Source organism: Pipistrellus kuhlii, unplaced genomic scaffold, assembly GCF_014108245.1.
Source record: "Pipistrellus kuhlii isolate mPipKuh1 unplaced genomic scaffold, mPipKuh1.p scaffold_m20_p_2, whole genome shotgun sequence".
Taxonomy (NCBI): domain Eukaryota; kingdom Metazoa; phylum Chordata; class Mammalia; order Chiroptera; family Vespertilionidae; genus Pipistrellus; species Pipistrellus kuhlii.
This window is the reverse complement of record NW_023425515.1, coordinates 73,194,865-73,213,046: the sequence shown is the minus strand read 5'-3', so window position 1 is coordinate 73,213,046 and position 18,182 is coordinate 73,194,865. Positions and strand designations below refer to the sequence as shown.

At 40.1% G+C, this 18,182-nt stretch overlaps 1 protein-coding gene across 7 annotated transcripts in view; it reads left to right on the top strand.

Moving 5' to 3' along the window:
- Positions 1 to 229: 229 nt before the first annotated feature.
- The window catches only part of ARL6 (ADP ribosylation factor like GTPase 6), a 53,507-nt gene continuing 35,554 nt past the window's right edge, over positions 230 to 18,182 (top strand). Inside the window, exons 1-4 of one of the 7 annotated variants that reach the window (XM_036446475.2) lie at positions 244 to 492; positions 5,222 to 5,375; positions 12,736 to 12,797; positions 13,452 to 13,520. In XM_036446475.2, the coding sequence (XP_036302368.1) occupies positions 5,253 to 5,375; positions 12,736 to 12,797; positions 13,452 to 13,520 (254 nt within the window). In that variant the 5' untranslated portion in view covers positions 244 to 492; positions 5,222 to 5,252. Of the gene's footprint in view, positions 514 to 4,021; positions 4,068 to 5,221; positions 5,376 to 12,735; positions 12,798 to 13,451; positions 13,521 to 18,182 lie in introns of those variants that run through there. The other 6 variants (XM_045584047.1, XM_045584043.1, XM_045584046.1 and 3 more) reach the window with 6 other exon arrangements.

The following is an 18,182-nucleotide window of genomic DNA, read 5'->3' as shown; positions in this document are numbered from 1 at the left end:
ACTCCTCTGCGTCCAGAACGTCGCCCACACAGCCCGCCGCCCGCACAGCCCGCCCCGGGCGCTGAGATTCCCCCAACACCGGGGCGTGGCGGGGGCGGAGAGGAGAAGCAATGTCCTCAGTTACCACAGGAGCCACGCACTTCCCAACAGGCTGTGCGCGCCTACAACTCCCATGACGCCCCACGGGACGGCGCGCCTCCCTGAGGCCTTTCCGCGAGCTCTTCCCGACGCTCAGCGCGGGGACGGCGCAGCCTCGCCGTGACCCGGGGGAAGCGCGGCCGCGGAGCCGGAAGCGCCTCCGGTTGCCAGGGGAACGCCACGCCGGCGCGGAGCGGGCGGCTGCGGCTCTCCCAGCTCGTGGAGGCGGCTCTGTCCCGGACCGCACCTCCCTCCGCGGAGGCAGAGCGGGGGAAAGCCTGGGAGTGGCCCGCGGCAGCTACCGTCCCGGAGACGACGGGCGAGGCCGTCCATCCCCTCACCGGCTCCGGGCCCGGGGACTAACCTCGACGACAGGTACCGCCCACCTACGGCCTCGCTGCCCCCGCCGCCCCGCCCCGCCCCGCCCCGCCGGGGATGCGCTTCCCGGGTTTCCCTCGGAGGCTCCGTTAACGGGCGGGAGGCTGGGGGGGACCAGTGTGCTTAGCGGTGAGCCTTAGGGACCCCAGGAAACTCGCTGAACTGGTCTGGGCTAATAATGTTCGTGTTGTTGTGTGGCGGGGTTTTTATGTTTTTTGTTTTGTTTTGTTTTAGGTACTGTCCCATTTGGGTGTTTTCATTTGGTGTGTGGGAAGGGTAATTGAAGTTTCATAATCAAAAACTGAAAGGCGTATAAAAAATGGCTATTTGAGCTAGAGTGTGCAATAATTCACGCTGGAAACATTTTTTTAAAGTTTACAAAGTACAACTCATAGTGTTTTCTTTGCCTGACCACTGTCTCTGCAGCTTGTAAGTTCTTAGTGGTGAATGAAATCCTAATTCTTTAGGACTTTTCTGGCAACAGGTAAAATCCCTTTAGAAGGCGGTTCCTCGGGTAACCGCCAGAAGAGTTTGATTAGCTGGTGTGCAGAGGGAGGAAAACAGGAAGATGCAGAACTGGAAAGGTGGATTGGAGCCAGATTGAGAACATGCTTACCAGCTGTGCGTGATGGTTTGGAATTTATCCTAAAAGCCAGTAGTTCTCAGTGGTAACTGGACATCAGAAACACTGGGTAGCTTTTTAAAAAGCAGATGTCCGATCCCATCTTCAGAAATACTAATCCAATAGCATGCAGAAAATTTTAATCGTATTTCTCACTGTACACTTAGGACACGATAAATAAATGTTGAGTAGTTTGAATTATCTTTTTCCCCCTCCTATCATGCACACAAGAGTAACCTTACAGAAATATATAATTACTAAGAAATAGAAGCATATGTTAATTGTTTATAAAGCAACTTCAATAAATGCAATTACACCTTTTAGAACTGACCGCTCTTTTAAATTGTATGTCACAGGCAGTGGGCGTTTGATAACCCATGAAAAGGGGATGGGAAATCACAATCCAAGTTTTATGAAAAATGAATATCCAATATCAGGCTTTTGACTATTGATGCTTTATAGTAGATGCCCAGAGCGGGATCATGTGAGAAATCATCACGTTTCTTAAAATCAGTTCAAAATTGTATGGAAAGCTATATATGTATGTCTTTATGTCCGTGTTTTATTTACTACAATAAACAACAAAGTGAATTATAGCAAATTTACTTTCAATTAAAATTGTGTGAATTGGCCGAAACCGGTTTGGCTCAGTGGTAGAGCGTCGGTCTGCGGCCTGAAAGGTCCTAGGTTCAATTCCGGTCAGGGGCCTGTACATTGGCTGCGGGCACATCCCCGGTAGAGGGTGTGCAAGAGGCAGCTGGTCGATGTTTCTCTCTCATCGACGTTTCTAGCTCTCTAGCTCTCTCCCTTCCTCTCTGTAAAAAATCAATAAAATATATTTAAAAAAATAAAAAATAAATAAAATTGTGAATTGTTTTATGATATCAAAAGGCTAGCTTAAAGTAGATTCTGCAAATGCTTATCCTTAAGCTGAGATGAAAAGGAATAGATTGAAAGAAATTTAAATCTCCAACACGAGGAGAAAAATTAATGGAAGTGGGACAGAGGGAATACCTGACATCAGCCCCATTCCTTGGGTAAGGCAACTGGGGCTCTTTTATAAGTCCCCATGCTCAGATGGGTCACTGCACCTCTTTTTCCTACACGTTATTAGAATCCCATTTTGAAACTTCTGTCCATAATGATCTCCCAAGGGTCCTGAGCAAAACTGATGATGCAGCCTCCTTTCGAATGTGGTTGTCTTGGGAGCCTTTAGGATTTAAGTTGCTGGAACCTCAGATCCTTTGAGGTGTGACTTGGCCTGGGATGGTGTGGGATAAAAAATACTGAAGGAGCTGCAAGGTGACAGGCTTCTGGAACCTTAGATGAAAGTGAGAATAAAATAAATGAGGTTGATATTCAGAGAACTTTAAAAATCATGGTCCAGAGAGTAATAGGAAATAGTTGAAACACCGGTGTATTATAGTTACTGCTATAGCAGTCCCCATAGCAGTTGAGGGCTGTCAAAGGAATGTATTTCTTCTCCTACCCACATAATACTGTTTGGACGGACCTAAAGGGAACACCTTTGGGAAGTTTCATTTGGAAACCTAACATCTAAATTGGACAGGACCTTAGAAGGATATGAACATGCTTACCATGTAGTAAGCAATGTTATCAGCCGTTTTATTTGGCTTCAAAATACTTCTGTTTGGATTTCTAATGGAGATTTTTTAAAATATATTTTATTGATATTTTACAGAGAGGGATAGAGAGTTAGAAACATCGATGAGAGAGAATCATTGATCAGCTGCCTCTTACACACCCCCTTCTGGGGATGTGCCAGCAACCAAGGTACATGCCCTTGACCAGAATCAAACCCAGGACCTTTCAGTCCGCAGGCTGACGTTCTATCCACTGAGCCAAACCGGTTTCGGCTCTAATGGGGATTTTTTTAAGGTTTACATTGGAAGGATTTTTCCCCCCCAAAGAATGAATTAATAAACAAATGAACACGTCAGGGATGAGTTAAAGAAACTTTTACAATATTTAAGAAAGCTAGATTAAAATCTAAGATCAGTATTTACTTTCTTAAAATACTACTTTAACAGGCTACTTCAGACATTACAGTTTAAGAAAACAGATATTTATTAAGGATTGATAAAATTGTGTGAGTGTTCGCACATGTGTATATATTATGCATAAACTTCCTAAATGAATTTGTATTGACTTACCAGAGATGCCTGTAAGGACTGGAAAAATTAAGATAAACACAAAATGTCCAAAAAATTTATATACATTTAAACAGCTGATAGCTCAGTTTGAAAATGAAATGTATTTTTTAATATGTTTTTATTTAGAGGAAGAGAGAGAGGAAAAGAGAGATAGAAACATCATTAATTGGCTGCCTCCTGCATTTCCCCTACTGGGGATCAAGCCCACAACCTGGGCATGTGCCCTGACCGGGAATCGAACCAGTAACCTAGTGGTTCATGGGTCAGCTCTCAACCACTGAGCCATACCAGCTGAGTGAAAATGAAATGTATTTTAATAAACACTGCCTTTATAATTATTCAAGGTTTGTATAGACATTTTGGGAGGACATCTTATATATCAGAATTATTTGTTTATAATGATAGAAAGTATAACCTAAACTGAATATAATTAAGCAAACAAACAAAAACATGAATTTAATATTTATTACTTCATATTCTTGCAAAATAAAACATTGGAGCTGGCTTCAGAAAAAGATTTAGCCAGTGGGTTCAAATGATGTAGCCAGAGTCTCAATGTTTTCTTTCTTTTTTTCCTTCCCTTTTTTTGGGGGGGAGGGGGTAAGGGGTGGGATGGGTGAGGTTTGTTGTTGTTAATCCTCACCCCAGGATGTTTCTCCATTGATTTTTAGAGAGTGGAAGGGAGGGGTGAGACAGAGAGAAATATCGATGTCAGAGTCACATCGATTGTTTGCCTCATCAAGCCTGCAACCGAGGTAAGTAACCGGACTCAAACCCGAATTCCTTTTTGATGCTCTAAAGCACATGTGTCAAACACAAGGCCCTCGGGCCAAATCCGTCCCGCCAGGCCTTGCAATGTGGCCCGCACCACGCTGTCATCACTGCACTCCGCTGCGTTTCCATCACAATGACAGTTTATGACTGTTCAGTAAACCATTCGGCCCGCGATTTAGGCTGGATTTTAGATTTTGGCCCCTTCTCTGATTGAGTTCGACACCCCTACTCTAAAGGCTTAGAGTTTAAGCCAAACAGGCTAGGGCAAAAAATATATATATATATTTTTTAATCCTCACTCAAAGATACGTTTTCTATTGATTTTAGAAAGGAGAGGGAGAGAGAAAAAACATCTATGTGAGAGAGAGAAACATCAATCAGTTGCCTCCCGAAAGTGCACTGACCCAGAATTTAACACACCGCCTTTCAGTGTACGACACTCCAACCAACTGATCCACATTGGCTGGAGTTTGTTCCCTCTCTCTCTCTCTCTCTCTCTCTCTCTCTCTCTCTCTCTCTCTCTCTCTCTCTGTCTGCCTCCCTCCTACTTCTAAGCTTCAGCCTTAGGCTCCACATTCGGGGTGGGAAACATCGGCCTGCAGGTTGTATAAGGTCCAAGAAATCATTTGGTCTGGGGTGAGTTAGTTAAATGTTTAATCAAATATAGCAGGCTAATTTTTAAGTTGATAATTTTGTATGGCCCTTGAATGATGTTATAAATATTGAAATGGTCCTTGGCAGAGAAAGGTTCCCCACCCCTGCCATGAACCCCATTGCCATACATTGTTCCACATTTCCAGAAAAGGCTGCAGATATTTTCATGTATCACAAACGGTGGACTCCACAGGTACTGAGTTTAACCACGATTTCTTCTTAAATATTATAAAATTACAATGATAAATGTACAGCCATTTCAAGGGCATTATTCTCTGTTGCCAGGGGTTATAAGCTGCCGATCTGCATTGTCAGTTCAGGCTCCTTTCTGGTAATCAGCTTATACTCTGTGTACTAAATGCAAAGCCACATTGACATGGTTTTCACATCATTGTGTCTTTATATTATTAAATTTTTATGTAGATGCTCCTATTTTCCATACTTAATGTGCCTGTGGGTAACGTATCTTTTTTCCTGGCTTGCAGCTGGTTTGTAAATATCTGAATCGCATTATGGGATTGCTAGACAGACTTTCAGGGCTGCTGGGCCTGAAGAAGAAGGAAGTGCACGTCCTGTGCCTTGGGCTGGATAACAGCGGCAAAACAACCATCATCAACAAGCTCAAACCTTCAAACGTAAGGTCTTTGTTAGATGTTTTATGTATTTTCTAGAGAAAGTTGAAATGCAAAATCATTTTGCCCTTATAACTTCATGTAGTCATGTTATGAAACCCTCTTAACAGTAGGGGTGGGTAACTTATTACGTAAAGTAAAGTAATAAGTATCAGTAAGCCATCGTTTGCAGTATATTTTCCCCAGGTATATAGGTAAATCTTGATTATTTAAACTGGTATATTTTTCAAATGTCTTTTTGTCCAGTTTACTTTTAGCTAGTCTTGCTGTCTTTTTGGCTCTCTCTTTATAAGAAGAGCAAAACAAAAGGAAAGGTGAATAATTTTCACAGGTTCTGTGGATAATAAGGCAGTTTCCCATGAGTATGGTGTGCATATTGGTAGTAATAAGCAAAATGACTTCTAAGTCATTTAAGTAATAAGTGTGTAAGTTTATTGTTTTAATAATTGAAAACTATGTAAAGCTAGCACATTTACCACATGACACATACGTTAAAGCTAGTTTCTGCTACATATAAAGAAAACCCACATAATAGTGGACTAAATAAAACAGAGCCTTCTTTTTCTGTCATCTAAACAAGTGCAGAGGAGGTATTCCAGGGCAGGGATGGCAGGTACATGGTACCTTCCATTTCCTGCTCTCCTATTTTTAGGGCCTGGTTTTCATCCTCAAGATCTCCACATGGTCCCTTTGGTTAACTATCTTATCTGTATTCTAAGTCACCAAGAGGAGAAAGGACAGGACAAACGAATAGGCCTCCTTCCTGAATAAGCCTTCTTGGAAGAACTTACCCAGACCTCCAACTAAAGACTCTCAGGCCTCACTGGCTACTCCTTTCTGTAAATAAGGCTGGATTTTTTTTTTTTTTTTTTTTTTTAATATTTTATTGATTTTGTACAGAGAGGAAGGGAGAGAGACAGAGAGTCAGAAACATCAATGAGAGAGAGTCATTGATCAGCTGCCTCTTGCACACCCCCCACTGGGGTACGCCCGCAACCAAGGTACATGCCCTTGACCGGAACCGAACCCGGGACCCTTCAGTCCCCAAGCCGACGCTCTATCCATTGAGCCAAACTGGTTTTGGCAAGGCTGAATCTTTTAAGTAGAACATATATTACTGCTTTTAAAAATAATAGGGGTCCTGTAAGTTTAGGAGAAGGGGGAAATGGATATTGGGAAGACAGCCAACATTTACAGTTATAAATACTTTTACTTCGATAAAAACTATTAGTCAATTAATTTCACTTAAACCATTAGTTGAATGAAAGGATAACTTGGACTGTCCAGATAGTGCAAACATTAGGAACCTGGTACTCTTAATGGTTGAATGACTAGACAGTGAGGATGTTGCCCCTAAATATGGTGCTTAAAGGTAGACTTCACTGCCCCCAAATAGTGCTTCAGGTTGGGTAGAATGACTTCTTGCTCCATTTTCTTTTGCAGCAACTTCAGTTTTACTTCTGTTTAGTTGGAGATTGCTTTGGAATTAAGAAAATGCCATTATTTCTTTTCTTCTGGTCATTATTCCCTATTTCTACATAGATGAGTTTGCCATTTAAAAATAACTAACTGGTATATTTTCAGGTGGGAATTAGTTTGAAGTAGCTGGGATAAGAAGCTGAAAATGGATTTGGTAGGTAATATAGATGTTTTAAGGGGACTTCCCAGCTGAATTGGGAATTATTGAGATAAACATGCTGAAATTAGGCAGAGGTAAAAAAAATAATAATAATAATAATAATAAAATAAAAAATACCAGCTTTATTGAAAAGATTGATTTTGGAGGGCAAAGTTTAAGTCTGGCCAGAGGACTTGCTAAACTCTCTTGAATTGAAATTTAGCCTTCTAAACGTTCAATGTTTCCTCCTTAAGGAAGGATCTAGTTCTTCTAGGTCTACCGCATAGCTAGGAACAGGTGAGAATGCGTGCTTGGCAAAAGCATGTGGCTCTCAAATGAGATAGACAGACAGACAGACAGAACCAAGGATATTTAGTTCCATTTTACAAATTGAGCAAAGAAGTCATGGAGAGAAATAAATTGAGGTGGGGAGATATAGAAACTAGGAATCTCATTGTCATGGAGTATTCTCTATATGGAAACAGGGAAAAGAAGATTCTTCCCCAGTAAGGAATAGAACAGGTTAAAAAGCCAACATACATGGAATCTGTCTTCTGACCTAGGTGATTATAAGAAATTTCTTATCAGTCTTTAAGAGGAAGATATAGCATTCTATCTAATTGAATGGGATCCAGAATTGAATTGAGAGAATATTGGATGTATGGTAAAAAAATAAAAAATAAAAAGCAGAACCATACTCAACTGGCCTCAAGGAAATTTTTTTAAAAATTGTCTTATAAGTACAAAATGATTAAAACCAGAGCCACAGTGAATAGCCCCCCAATGGACCAACCCCAAGTGTCTACTATACTCAAATTGAGAGAAATAATATTCAAAGAAAAAAATAGAAATTATAGTGTGTTCCTTTATCATTCCCAAAGTATATTGATTTCTAATCCAAGACATGGTTATTACCATAGGAATAATCTTTGATATGGATGGGAATAGCTTTTTCCCTAAACATTATTGGTCCTTTGAAGACACTTGCTCTTATTTTTTAACTTGAGAATTTGTTTTTATAACTTATTCTGTCATTTCTAGAGATTTGGGATAGAAGAGGAAGGAAACAGCATGTACCCGATATGTCATCTTGAAATGTTCTGATATTCTCATTTATACACCACATTAGTGAGAGCCTCAAGGGAAATCTGGGTACACAGCCAGTGTTATCTCTGGTAAATTATGGAACTAGCAACTATCCTTTTTCTTCAGAAAAATTGACCTCTAGTCTGAGAGCAGAGTAAGTTGCTTGAAATGGGACTTCTTAAAGACCCCCAAATCTCTGTCACACAGGTATAGATACAACACTCGCTTCCTCCCTACCTTTCAACCAAGGAAGAGCCTCTTGTGAGTTTAGTTTTAGAAACATTATTTGTAATAACTTAAGTGAATTATAGAAATCTACAATACTGTATCAGAAATGTGCTACAAAGAAAAATTACAAATCTCATTTTATTGTAAAGTAGTCCAATACTTTACAATAAAGTATTGGACTTTTTGTGGATAAAGTCATTTTCTAGATAAGTAAATACTTCTAGACCCAAACTGATTTTTAATATTAAGCCATCCTGATGCTGATGTATTGTTTATATATTGAGGTTGCTGGTGTTTTCTAAACTGATGAATAGGGAGAAAGGGGGTACATTTTAACCTGATTATTCTTCTCAAGAATGTGGTCCTAGCCGAAGCCAGTTTGGCTCAGTGGTAGAGCATTGGTCTGCGGACTGAAAGGTCCCAGGTTCGATTCTGGGCAAGGGCATGTACCTTGGTTGCGGGCACATCCCCAGTAGGGGGTGTACAGGGGGCAGCTGGTCGATGTTTCTCTCTCATCGATGTTTCTAGCTCTCTATCTCTCTCCCTTCCTCTCTGTAAAAAATCAATAAAATATATTTAAAAAAAAAAAAGAATGTGGTCTTAGCTACATTTCTTAGAGATAGATGCACTCTATAAACACATTTCTTTTAAAATTCCTGTTTTATCTTTCATTCTCAACATAACATACTTTCATTCTACTACATCTTCCAGTTTTATATTCTTAGCATTTAAAATAATCTAAAATTATCTTGCATTTTCAGTTGGTAACTTGTTTACTAAATTTCCTCCATAAATTTAAATTTAAATTCCATAAGAGCATGGATCTTATATTGTTTAACACTGAATCCTTAGAATATTGCTTGGCACTTAAGTATAGTTTTGGACAAACAGATTGATAGCTGATTTTTTTTTTTTTTTTCATTTTCATTTTTAGGCAGGTAATGATGATTAATGGCACCAAGAATATAAATTTTACTAGACTTACTGCAACTTACCAAATAGAATCTCTCTCAGAAATGTCATTCTCTCCTTGATGTTGGTCTATCCCTGGGCTGTCTCAGCCCTCAGTGGTCTGTCCCTCTTAGGTAATAATGCCTATGCTCTTTGTGACTTTGTGCCATTCCCTGTCAATTTTGAGAATGACTGAAATTCATTTGTTCCTGGATAGAGCAGAGGAAGAGTAATGTTGGAGACTATGTTTTGAAATTCTTTAGAGAAAAATAAATCCCACTTGAATATAGAAGCATCTGCTTACATACCTCGTTCCATCATGCTTAATTTTTTGGAGTTTCTTCTTTCTAATTATCTTCCATTAAAACTTTAGAAGTGAGAGGAGGAAGACAAAGTTGATTAATTTTATCCCTAGTAAGTAAAACAGCAAGTTAAAAAGAAGCTTCTCTGGGAACAAAAGAGTTTGTGTAGAAGCTGGGCAAGGCTTCAATTTCCAGAGATATCTTAAATCTTTTAACTTCCTCACTTTTTTTTTATTATTGGTATGTTTTTCCTAATAATAATAGCAGATGATTTTATCACAAGATTGGTACACGAAACCTTTAAGATCAAAACAGTGGGGTAATTGGGAGCAATAAAAAATTAGGAGGCTATTCCAAATCTGTTGTGCAATGAAAGTATGAGGCATGAATCTGAGTAGCGGGAATGAATTCTGTCCAGCATCATAAACAAAAAGAAAGATATTTTTGGAAGAATACGAGGCACTTCATAAGAAGGAAGGACAGGCTGAATAAACAAACTCAGAAAGGCAAAACCAAGGTAGCTCTGAGAAGGCCTTTTCACTAGCACATTGGTCCCATGGAAGGGACCGAGCTCCAGTAACTTTGCCGTTTCTGTCTTTCCATTTTAATGATGTGAGGCAACAATTTCTTCTCTATTCTTCCTGTTTTCACATAAAAGCAATCAGATAAAACTGAAGGGGGATTTTTTTTTTAAGTTCTACTTATGGGAATATGGAGAAAATTGGGGCAAGAATAAAATCAGTGAGAGTAATTATAATAACAGCAAACATTCACTGAGTATTTGCTATGGACCAGACACTGTTGAGTACATCCATTAACGCGTTTAATTTTCATGATAACTATTAGTTAAGGATAATATATTTTAAATTTGAGAAAACTAAGGCTTAGAGAAATTAAGTAAGGTAGCTTATTAGCAATTAGTAATTAGGAGGCTGTTATAATAATTCAAAGCAAGAAATTATAAGGGTCTGACCTAAGTTAATAAGATGGAACTAATGAAGCTTATTGAATAGCTATATAAAGAATATAAAAAAGAATAGAGTCAAGAATAACTTCTGGACATCTGGATCAGAAGGTGGATGATTTTTAATCAAAGTAAGGAACAGTTTTGATGGTGGAAATGATAGGAGACACTGTTAAGTTACCAGTATACAGTAAGGCATGTTACCGTACTTGCCTGTGGGACTTATCAGTGGGTCTTCTGCTATACTCTTGCCCACCTGCAGTCTCTCCTCCACAAAGAATTCCTTATCGTGGTTTTCAAGGCCATACCTTCCTTACTTTGTTACATACAGCTCTTTCTCTAACGTAATATGCCTAAGACATAAAGGCTTTCTACTTTTTCCAAGTGGTAAGTTCCTTTCTATCTTAGGATCATTTCACTGTAATGCTCTTTGCCAAGATCTTGTCATAACTTTTCCTCTTCTTGATATTCACTCTTTGGTAAGATGTCACCTCCTCAGAGAAGCTTTTCCTGGGCACCCCTTTTCCATGCCTCATAAACACCTCTGCCCCATTGCCTCCCACCCCAAATACCTCATTGCACTTAATTGTTGCCCGAAATTGTGTTTGTCTGTAACTTAATTATTTATTTAGCAGGAAATGAATTCTGTCCAACATTATCAACAAAAAGAAAGATATTTTTGGAAGGATACTAGGCACTTCATAAGAAAAATACTAGACACTAATTATCCTTCCTAATAAAAGAGTAATATGCAAATCACCATCATTCTGCTCCACAAGCCACGCCCACCAGCCAATCAGAGCGAGTATGCAAATTAACCCAACCAAGATGGCTACAGCCACAGAGAGCAGGAGGGGGGCGTTTCCCCGGCAATGGAAGAAGCCAAGCTTTCCGCCTGCCCTTGCCAGCCTAAGCCTCCACTCAAGGCTACAAAGTTTCAGTTATAGAAGGTAAACAAATCCATACAGAAATGGCAGCAGCCATGGAGTTGGAAAGAGTGGGAGACTAGGTTTGCCCCAGCAATGGAAGAAGCAAAGCTTTCCGCACTCCCTAGCCAGCCCAGGCCTCCACTCTAGGCTGCAAAATTTCAGAGAAGATACTTAAATTCCAATAGAAATAGCTGCTGACCATGGAGCGAGCAGGAGGCTTGGCTCCTCTCTAGGCTACAAAGTTTCAATTGTAGAAGGTAAATAAATCCCAGATACCAGGGCCTCCACTAGGGTTTCTGGGGGAGCGTGGCCATCCTGAAAAGCACCATAGGCCCCTCGCTCAGGCTTCCCCACGTCCCAAGGGAACCCCTACCCTGATCCGGGACACCCTTCAGGGAAAACCAGTTGGCCCCCACCCGGGCACCAGGCCTCTATCCTATCTAATAAAAGAGTAATATGTAGATTGACCATCACTCCAACATACAGTTTGGCTGCCCCCATGTGGTCAAAGATCCTGCCCCTATGTGGACACAAGATGGTCAACAGGGGAGGGGATTTGGGAGGGACCAGGCCTGCAAGGGAGGCAGTTGAAGGCAATCAAGCCTGCGGTGGAGGGCAGTTAGGGGAGACCAGGCCAGCAGAGGATGGAAGTTGGGGGCAAACAGGCTGGCAGAGGAGTAGTTAGACATCAGTCAGGCTGGCATGGGAATAGTTGGGGTGATGAGGCTGGCAAGCAGAAGCAGGGGCAATCAGGAAGGCAGGCAGGTGAGCAGTTGGGAGCCAGCAGTCCTGGATTGTGAGAGGGATCCAAGATTGGAAAGGGTGCAGGCTGGACTGAGGGACAATACCTGCCCCCCAGCCCCCATGCATGAATTTCATGCACCAGTCCTCTAGATTATAAATTCCATGAGAGCAGGGACTATGTATATCATCCAGATATGAGGACAATTTTTCCATAGTGTATGTAAACTCAGTAAGTATGTATAGAAAGATTAGAAAATCCTATAAGTGAACTCAGCATGACTTGTCAAACCACTTTAAGTACATTTTAACTTGCAGCAAGCCACAAAATGTGAATTAATACATGTCATAAAAATTCATAATTAATAAACCTTCAACTTCCATAAAGAATTTATCCCCAGTGATCCCATTACAAAACCTGCCATTTGTTTAGTAACATATTTTTAGAATTGGAAAACCTGGATGCTCTTTTTTAACTTGAGACAAAAAAAATTCATCTTTGATAATTGCAAATTTTTAAGCTTTGTCTTTTCTTGTCTTAAAGGCTCAAACTCAAGATATAGTTCCAACAATAGGATTCAGCATAGAGAAATTCAAATCATCCAGGTAATTCACTTTATTATATTTGTGACTAAGAAGCTGTGGGTAAAATTATACTAATATTAGACCTTTCTAATCTACTCTTAGAAAAAGTACTTTGTTTTTTCAGGAGTCCATAGGTGTTAAAATATTTATACTACTACCTCTGGATTATTTTTTAGAATTTAGACTTTAGACAAATGTTGATAACCTCACTAGCAAAGAAAATATTTCATTTTATTTTACTCACCACAAAATCATATTTCTATTGAACAAATTTATTTAATAGCATTTATACTTGAAAATTGGCCCAAGTTGAATATTATATATTAAAGAATGATTTCTATGATGTTGTTTTTAAGATTTTTTTTTTATTGATTTCTAGAGGGAAAGGGAGGGAGAGAGAAAAACACCAATGTAAGAGCAAACCATTGAACGGCCGCCTCCTACACACCCTCTACCAGGGATTGAGCCCACAACTAGGACGTGTGACCTGACTGGGAATCGAACCAGCACCCTTTCAGGGCATAGGAGGGCGCCCAACCAACTGAGCAATACCGGTCAAGGCTCAAGAGTGGTTTCTTTTATTGAAAGCAATTTAAAAGTTTAAGTAAAAGTTATACTTTAAAGTTAGTAACTGATAATATAGTCATGGTTGTTTTGTTTGTTTGTTTGTTTTAGTTTGTCTTTTACAGTGTTTGACATGTCAGGTCAAGGAAGATATAGAAACCTCTGGGAACACTATTATAAGTAAGTATAATAGTAAAGTTTGGTTAATTAGATGGGTATAACATAATAACAAATAATGATTAGAAATCCAAGTGATCACATGGACTAGGTTTCAGTGTTTATTTTTTATATAATTTGGTGCATTTTCTAATTTTATAAAAAGGACAGTCATACTTTTTTCTCACTAGAGGCTCGGTGCACGAAATTCGTGTACGGGGTGGTGTTGGGGGGTGATGTCCCTCAGCCCAGCCTACACCCTCTCCAATCTGGGATTCCTCCAGGAATGTCCAACTGCCCATTTAGACCCGATCCTGGTGAGAGAACATCCCTCTCACAATCCAGGACTGCTGGCTCCCAACTGCTCACCTGCCTGCCTTCCTGATCGCCCCTAACCGCTTCTGCCTGCCAGCCTGGTCACCCCCTAACCACTCCCATGCCAGCCTGATTGATGTCTAACTGCTACCCTACCAGCCTGTTTGCCCCCAACTTCCCTCCTCTGCTGGCCTGGTCACCCCTAACTGCCCTCCCTTGCAAGCTTGGTGCCTCCCAACTGCCCTTCCCTGGTGGCCATCTTGTGTCCATATGGGGGCAGGATCTTTGACCACATGGGGGCAGCCATCTTCTTGTGTTGGAGTGATGGTCAATCTGTATATTACACTTTTATTAGATAGGATAGAGGCCTGGTGCATGGGTGGGGGCCAGCTGGTTTGTCCTGAAGGGTGTCCTGGATCAGGGTGGGGGTTCCCTTGGGGTGTGGGGCAGCCTGGGCGAGGGGCCTGTGGTGGTTTGCAGGCCGGCCACACCCCCTGGTGACCCAAGTGGAGGCCCTGGTATCTGGGATTTATTTACCTTCTACAATTGAAACTTTGTAGACTGGAGCAGAGCCAAGCACCCTGCTCTCACTCGGTAGTTGCCGCCATTTCTGTTTGAATTTGTTTACCTTCTATAATTGAAACTTTGTAGCCTGGAGTGGAGCCCTAGGCCTGCCAGGGTGTGTGGAAAGCTTGGCTTCCTCTATTGCCGGGGAAACCCAAGCCTCTCAACTGCTCTCTGTGGCTGCAGCCATCTTGGTTGGGGGTTAATTTGCATACTTGCTCTGATTGGCTGGTGGGCTGGTTGATGTAGCATAGTGATGGTTAATTTGCATATCACTCTTTTATTATGTAGGATATGCATGAAATCTTTTATAACTTTGTACTTTTGCATGTGATGTTCTCTCTCTCTCATTTTTTAAAGAATGGTTTATTGGCCCAGCTGGCATGTCTCAGTGATTGAGCGTCATATTATGAACCAGGAGGTCAGGGTTCAATTCCCAGTCAGGGCACATGCCCTGATTGTGAGCTCCATCTCCAGTGCAGCATGCAAGAGGCAGCCAATCAATGATTCTCTATCATTATTGATGTTTCTATCTCTCCCTCCCTTCCTCTCTGAAATCAATAAAGATACATACTTTTTTTTATATTGTTTATTGCCTTCGCTGGTTTGAGGGCAGAGAGAGTATCAGCCTGCAGACCAAAGAGTCCCAGATTCAATTCCGGTCAAGGGCATGTAACTTGGTTGCAGTCTCTTCCCTGGCCCAGACCCTGGTCAGGGCTCATGCAGGAGGCAACCAATTGATGTGTGTCTCTCACATCAATGTTTCTCTCTGTCTTTCCTTCTCTCATTCTAAAAAATCAATGGGGAAATATCCTCAAGTGAGGATTAACAAAACAAACCCCCAAAAAAAAAAAAATAGTTTATTGATTTTTTTAGAGAGAGAGGAAGGGACAAGAGAGAAACATTGTTTTGAGAACATAACATTGATCGGCTGTCTCCAGCATGCCCCCTTCTAGAGATCCAGCCTTCAACCCCAGCAGGTGCCCTGACTGGGAATCACACCAGCAACCTCTTGGTGCACAAATGATGCTCAACCAACTGATCCATACCAATCAGGGCTGTTCTGTCTTTAACACCTAGTTCTACTCTACTCTGCTGCTTAAGATTAATATAGTCATACTTTAAGGCAGAGATGGAGAACCTGTTATCTGCCAAGTGCCATTTGGATATTTATAGCATCATTCCCAGATCATACAAAATTATTAACTTAAAAATTAGCCTGCTATATTTGGTCAGACATTTAATTAACTCGCCCCTCATGCCTTGACAAGGCCAGACCAAATGACTTTCCGAGCATTATTCAGCCAGCAGGCCAAATGTTCCCCACCCTTGCATTAAGAACTTGTTCAAAAGTCCCCTCCTCTGTGAATTTTCACTATTTTGCCCAGTTATTCTGTCCCAGTCCTCACACAGTAGTTTCACATCTCTGTAATCACACTTATTACATCTTAAAGTCTTGTCAACTCCTCTTCAAGGGCAGGGATTATTTTTCAGTCAGATTATTTCTTCAAGGCCAAGTATAATGGTGGTTGTATGCATCAGTAAATATTTATTGAATAAATTTAGTTAAAATAACAGTACTCTTGACCCATTTATTCTATAAGCAATTCTTTTTTATTATTATTATCTTATTGATTTTTCACAGAGAGGAAGAGAGAGGGACAGAGCGTTAGAATCATCTATGAGAGCCGAAACCGGTTTGGCTCAGTGGATAGAGCATAGGCCTGCGGACTGAAAGGTCCCGTGTTCGATTCTGGTCAAAGGCATGTACCTTGTTTGCGGACATATCCCAGTAGGGGGTGTGCAAGAGACAGCTGATCTATGATTCTCTCTCATCAATGTTTCTAACTCTCTATCCCTCTCTCTTCCTCTCTGTAAAAAATCAATAAAATATATTTTAAAAAAGAAAAAGAAAGAAACATCAATGAGAGAGAAGCATCGATCAGCTGCCTCCTGCACACCTCCTACTGGGGATGTGCTGTGCCCGCAAACACGGTACATGCCCTTGACCGGAATCGAACCTGGGACCCCTCAGTCCGCAGGCCGACACTCTCTATACACTGAGCCAAACGGGTTTTGGTGCTATAAGCAATTCTAAAGATATTTTTCAGCATATGCAAATTAAGCACTTGCTACTCACATTAGATTAACAGTTGTCAAGTTACTAGCATCCAGATGTCTTACAACCTCTCAAGGTTTCTATTCAGTGTAAAAATGAATTTATTAACTTCTAATATTACTAGGACTCTTCATTTAAAGGCATTATAACTCACTTTTAGAATCTGAAACTTATAAGCAGTATATCTTGACTAAATGCCTCTTATGAACACTTGTCTTGTAATAGTGTGTGATGACTGCCAGATCAGATTTTGATTTAGATTGGTTAATTTTTCCTGCTACTATGGGAACAAATATTTTATTTCTCAGATAGGAACCCAGAATATTTACTTCAGATATTTTTTTCAATGATTATTTTAATAGGTTGAAGTCCTCTTTAAATCAAATATTGATCCAGAGGACCTCTGAGATAGAGGGAAAAGTGTATTTCCAATCTGAGGGTCAGTTTGGAAAAGGGAAAGTGGCATGTTGTGGTATCTTACATTAAATTTCCTGGGGGAATGAGTTGCTTTTTTTTTTTTTTTTAAGAGCCCCGAGTTTTCAATATAGAAATGTTAATTCTTGCTCCAATTAGTGGTTTTAGAAAAATTCTTTTTAAAATTAATGTATTTGCCCTGGCCAGTGTGGCATAGTTTGTTGGGCATCATCCCATGCAGCAAGGTTACTGGTTCGATTCCCAGTGAGGACACATGCCCAGGTTGCAGTCTTAATCCCCAGGATGCAGGAGGCAGTCAGTCAATGTTCCACTCTCATACCGATGTTTTTCTCCCTCTCCCTTCCTCTTTTTCTCTAAAAAATAAAATATTTTTAAAATGTGTTTACTTTAGCTAATTTTTTTAAAATAATTTTTCTAATTACTTTATAAAAAGGAAAACAAATACATGTAAAATAGTACTTTAAAACAATGTAACTTTTTTTATTAACTCGCTTCAATATTTTTTTGGAAGAAGTTATTGGATTCATGAATATTAAAGATAAATTGTAGGTTAAATAGTGAAATGGTTACTATCAACTTTAGTAATTTTATTTTTTGTGTGTCTATACTTTTCTAATTATTAGAGAACAAGTGCATTTTGAGCTATTAGACTGAAAGATTTAAAAGATTGTTTTCAAAATATACAATGTACACTTTACATAATTGAGAAAGTAGCCTTCTAATATTATATACCATACATTTGTTTTTGTCCTTTTTCAGTTAACATTTTATAAGGGAAATCAGGAAAAACACACAAAGATTGTAACTCTAATGGCTGCCTAATGTTATTCATATGTTTGTGCCAAAATTTGCTCAATTGTTTTTTTATTTGGTTAGGAAGATAAACAGTTTTTGAAGATAATAAACAATCCCTCAATTAACATCTTAGTGCATAAATCTTTGTCACACTTTGGTTTTACATAGAGTAAATACCAAAAATTAAATTACTATCTCAAAGTGATTGACCATCTTTAAAGCTCTTGAAAGATGTCTCTAGAGGATCCAAGATGGCTGCACAGGTAAACACCTAAACTGCAGCCGCACACAACAATTTCAATAAAATACAACTAAAATATAAAATGGGCATTACCCAGAACTACAGGAAAGTCGACTGACTAGAAATTCTACAATGAGAAGTAAGGAGAAAACCAGAAGGAAGAGCAGAGGAGCTGTAAAAGCCTAAGGTACGGAGACACACGGAGCGCGGAGAGGAC